General features: G+C 46.5%; 1 protein-coding gene across 1 annotated transcript; it reads right to left on the bottom strand.

Annotated features, from left to right (window-relative positions):
* Nucleotides 1-2,683: 2,683 nt before the first annotated feature.
* On the bottom strand, nt 2,684-4,733 carry LOC119319297 (two-component response regulator ORR11). Its single transcript, XM_037593786.1, has 5 exons — nt 4,441-4,733; nt 4,291-4,337; nt 4,093-4,170; nt 3,914-3,984; nt 2,684-3,745 (listed from the first exon to the last, which is right to left on the bottom strand). Exons 1-5 carry the CDS (start codon nt 4,586-4,588, stop codon nt 3,658-3,660), a joined length of 432 nt encoding a protein of 143 aa, XP_037449683.1. The 5' UTR covers nt 4,589-4,733; the 3' UTR covers nt 2,684-3,657.
* Nucleotides 4,734-4,987: the final 254 nt, after the last annotated feature.

Genomic DNA, 4,987 nt, shown 5'->3' with positions numbered 1-4,987 from the left:
AGCCGCCGCCCCACCGCCCCGCACCACCCGCTGCCACCCGGAGCCCCAAGCCGAGGTAGCCGCCACCGCCGGTTTTCTAAGAAAAGTCGTTTCGGTTTTTTTAGAAACCCTAGTTTTTGTTTTTTTTAATAGATCGGTTTTCTCCGGTTTATTTATTTAGCGAGTGTTCGCTCGTTCGTTCATTTTAACGGACGCGTTCATCGTTTAGTTCCAGTTAACGAACGTTCGTTCGTTAATTTGTTCGTCGTTTTTTCTTTTTCTCGGATTAAATCCGCGATTTTCTGATCGCGATTTCTGATCCGGTATTCGTTTTAGTTTAACTTTTTGCTCGTTTATCGGAATCAGGCGATTCAAGCGCCCAGAGTTTCGTCTCGAAACCCTCTTTCCGTTTAACCAACTCAAACAAGTTTTTGCCTCTGTAAAAATTGCCCTAGATCCAGAATAGTAAACGAAGCCTGTTTCTTTTGCCGTTTGTCTTTCGTTGCTTCGTTCGATTTGGTTCTTTTTGCCAACCAGAGTTCTTAAGTTGAACTTTATGGTTAGATCTCTTATTCGAGTTTTACCCGTGCATTAGATGAGTACTTACTGTATGCTTGTTTGTTCGCGATATAGTATCCGGAGTGCGCCGCTTGCTACTTCAAATCGCTAGGTTTCACGGATCATCAGCAAGGCAAGTAACACTTTGATCATACCTCCTATTACCCAGTTTTTATTGCATTAGATCAATCCTCAGACATTGCATGATTAGAATCTAATTAAATTGTGGGTTTGGGAAGTAGTTGAGGTAGTACCTATTACCTGTTTATTATCAAACATTTGGGAGTTACTTCTACATTTGCTTTTATGGCATGCTATGCTAGTAGATGTGGATTGGGTGAGTGAAATCCATGACAGATGTGAGATTGATAATTTAATGGTTTATCTAAGGTGGCAACTTAAATACACACATCTGGGTGGATTGAGGCACCTGGGTATTCCATTGATTGCCGGTTTTTCATTTGGACCGCCACCCAGATTCAAAGGGATCATGAGATTGTTCATACTAGAAACTTCCGTGTGCAGCCACAAGCTACTATGGGCTCTAGCATAGTTGACTAAGTCGTGCGAACTCTTACAGTGGTAGACTAGCAGATGTAGGGGATGTAGGTTGGTACGGTCTACCCGTTCGTAAGGTGCTAGCGCTTCTGAAAGACTATGTCTCGGTCATCCGTTTCTCAAACATCATGCAGTGCGAGAATCCTAACAGAGGAGATCGAGTCTTGTGGGGAAAAGTGCGCAAACCTCTGCAGAGTGTATAAACTAATCATGGTTAGTCATGTCCCCGGTTATGGACATCTTGAGTATCTAGTACCTGGATTATCATGTGAATCTCATCATGTTACTCTAAATAATTTTGTTCGGTTTTTTTAATGATGATGCTTAATTGGGATTGAGAATGCTGTCAACCATTCTCAATGTTTAACAACTACCATGATAGTTAAATAAAATTTAATCCTTTGCAGTAGGGAAAAATTGGCTTTACGCAAAATTGTAATCATAGAGCTTTCCACCAGCCAAATATGCGTGTAGAATAGCCTTATTCTTTTATTGCTCTCTATGTGTTACATTGCCTGCATATTTCATGTGCTGACCCGTTTTAGGCTGCAATGTTCATGTTGCAGACTTTTCAGACGACGAGTAAGGTGTCTTTTAGGTCGTGGTTCTATACTCAGTGATGCCGTTGGAGTTGATGGACTCACTTATCTTCCAAGCCTTCCGCTGTTATCATTATTAGATGACCTTAAGCCATATTTATTGTAATAAGTTCTCTTTTGAGACACTCGATGTAATAAGTGTGTGATTGCTACTCTGCTATAAATCCTCCAAGTAATGTGTGGTGTCAGCATTACTGATCCAGGGATGACACCGGAGCACAGAGATTGGACCGTTTGAGGTCTGATCGCTACATATATGATGATGATGCACCCCGTGGTCCATGCTGTCCTCGGCTGTAATATAGTTGTGCTTGATGCAGATCCTGTTAGCCCATTACTATTTGGACTGTATCATGTATTGATTTGGCCTTTTGGCTAGCCCATACGTATCCATGGGCCTACCCTATTGGTATTCCTACATCAATGAGCGATCCTCACATATGCTTACATCATGCAACGTTGACACGAGCGTATTCCCTCCGATTACAAATATAAGATCTTTTGGATATTTTAATATTGCTACATTTGAATTGAAATGAGTTAACAAACACATTAAAATACGCCTATATACGTCCAAATAAGAAAAATGTTAGAACATCTTGTAATATTGAACGAGGTGACAAGGACAAATGTACGCACGCATGTCACTTCGCAAATGTACGCGCTACATCATACACGTACGTGCATGGGGCAAATGCAGATTTTTTCTTCTTGTCGCCAGAAAGAGCAAATGCAGACAAGAGGAGACAAGACTAACTAAAATGAACTCTGTTTTTTTTTAGAGATGTGCCATGTTTATATTAATAATATCAACATATTACAACATACATGGCAGATTTGAGGAGAAATCTAAAGAGACAACCCACCAAGAGAAATTGCTAGAAGCAAAGAAAATTTATTGAAAAAATCTTCCTCGTCCTTGCATCCACCAACAAAACGACTATAATCTTCAGCCACCGCCGTCGCTAGAGCGTCCGTTGGAAAGGAGAAGAAGACATCTCCACCAAGCCAAGGTCCAAAAAAAAAGCCATAGCAGCAAAACTGTGTTGTGAGCCTCTGACCAGGCGTTGCCACGAACGGCACCGTGTCCGTGTGGATTGTCTACCGGAGCACATCTCCGCTCCTCTTGGGTCGCGATTCTGAAGTACTCATGAGGCAACGCTGCTGAGGGGCTCCAGAACCAGCAACCATCTTTCATCTTTGAAGAAACTCTAGGTGCACGATACCTTAGATGAGACCACCGCTGCAGCACCGTCCACCTCCAACACTAACACTTTCGGCTTCGTGACAACGCCGGAGGAACCGCTGACACGACGTGGACGAAGGCGAAGAAACATGACCCTCGACAAGACCTCCACCACTGTCTTTAAGGCCTTGCCTAGACACACATCCACGACTCCTCGACACCGTCATAGAACGCCGTCAAGGCGATGACCCGGAAACTTTTATTCCTGACAAAGACATCGGCACCTGAACAAACTAGCCTAGACCTAGACACGAGCCAAAAGAAACCGGGGCTCCCAAACCCTGTCGCCGCCGTTGGGGCAACGAGCGGAGGAAAGGCGAGCCAGCGGCTGTGCCGGCCTAGGAACTGCCTCGTGTATCGCCTCGAGCGAGAGAGGGGAAACGGAACTGCCTCGCGTTGTTTATAAGGAGATCATGAACACTGTTGTTAAGGCCTTCAATTTCCTCTAACCAAAACCAAACAAGTAAAGTAATCTTAATTCGAAAAAAAAACAAGTAAGGAACAGGCCACACCACCCAACAAATTGCCTGAGAACTACTACTGCTTTTGGACCGGCTGAAAGACACTTGAAACCAAAAACGAAGAACACCTACTGTTGGCAATTCACTCGAGATCTTCTCTGTTTAAACATGACACAAGGCGACCAAAAAAGGAAGCACGCGTGAACGAATGGTTTCACCGCATCCCCACCAACGCCGCTGCCGCCGCCGCCTCTTCTCATGGGAGCACCCGGTTGAACACCCGCGACACGTCCGACGGCCGGACGGGCTTCATCAGGAAATCCTCTGCGCCTTCCTCCAAGCATCTGATTATAAACAAGAAAAGGCACCGGCTTTAATCGACGTCTAGTTCCCCATAGAGCAGTACTTGGACATTGCAGTACTTTCCGTAAAGAAATATAAGAGAATTTAGATCACTAAAGTAGTGATCTAAACGCTCTTATATTTCTTTACAGAGGGAGTAGAATTTAGACCTGCTGATCCTGGTCGGCACGTTCTCCGAGGACATGATCACCACGGGGATCTGCTTCAACGTGGATGACTCCTGCGCGATTTTTGCCTCGTAAACTAGATGTGATTTGTGGCAAAAGAAATTAAGATTGCCACTGGGCAGGACTTTTGGAGAAGAAGAAAAAAATAGAGTACCACGCACCTTGACCTTCTTTAGGAGCTCGTATCCCGTCATCTCCGGCATCCAGTAATCCGTAATTATCATGCTCACATTGGGCTCCTGGACGCGATCCCCAAACGCAGAAGCAGATCAGAAATACGTACTATTCAGAAGATACTAAAAATGCCAAAAGATTACATACAGCCAATAAAGAGACAAAGAGAGAAATCAAAGGCGTACCGATCCTAGCAGCTCCAGGGCCCTCTTCCCGCTATCCACGGCCGTCACTGCCCACGAAACCAACAACAGATGCACTCGGTCACTTCTCATGCATGCAAACGCGCACAGATTCAATGGCGATGCTGCAACCAGACCCACGATTGGACTCACCACGGAACCGAGAGCTGCGAAGGATGCCGGAGATGACGGCGCGGTCGACGGAGCTGTCGTCCACCGCGAGAACGTGAAGAGGCGCGCCGCCGCCGGCCCCCGAAAACACGGCCGTCGTCCCAACCACGCCTCCGGCGACGCTCGACATCTCGAAAGCTTCGTGCCGATCGCTAGGATAGAAAGAAGAAAGATACGCGCGCGAGTCTGTAGCAGTATCTCTCTCGTCTCCCGTGGGTCGTCACAATCAAGAAGGGGCCATCCAGGGTGGTGCGTTTATATGGAGGGCCGAGGGTGAACGAGGGCGAGGGCGAGGCGACGGGTCTCGGAAAATAGAGAAGGTAGTGCAGCGCGGGAGATCCTAGTGCAGCTGTGCAGGGATCCACAGGATCTGGATACGGCACGGAGGCCGGATACCACACGACACACGTGCCGGACCGGATCGCGTGTACTTGTACGCGCGCGGCGAGTAAAGCGGAAATCTTCCTCCTGCCTGTCGCGGCCGAGGACGGACAGGATCTCCCCTCTTAAATACCACCAGTCCCTTTTG

Source organism: Triticum dicoccoides, chromosome 6A, assembly GCF_002162155.2.
Source record: "Triticum dicoccoides isolate Atlit2015 ecotype Zavitan chromosome 6A, WEW_v2.0, whole genome shotgun sequence".
In the NCBI taxonomy this organism is placed as follows: Eukaryota; Viridiplantae; Streptophyta; class Magnoliopsida; order Poales; family Poaceae; genus Triticum; species Triticum dicoccoides.
The sequence above is the reverse complement of the archived record's forward strand: the minus strand, read 5'-3'. Positions and strand labels throughout refer to the sequence as shown.

What these genes read in the sequence shown, in the direction of transcription:
- LOC119319297 (XM_037593786.1), bottom strand. Translation starts at nt 4,588, where the DNA reads ATGTCGAGCGTCGCCGGAGGCGTGGTTGGGACGACGGCCGTGTTTTCG. An exon ending in TCGCAGCTCTCGGTTCCGTG is followed by an intron (nt 4,338 to 4,440) that starts GTGAGTCCAATC and finishes TTTCGTGGGCAG; the next exon opens with TGACGGCCGTGGATAGCGGG. An exon ending in CCCTGGAGCTGCTAGGATCG is followed by an intron (nt 4,171 to 4,290) that starts GTACGCCTTTGA and finishes GATCGCGTCCAG; the next exon opens with GAGCCCAATGTGAGCATGAT.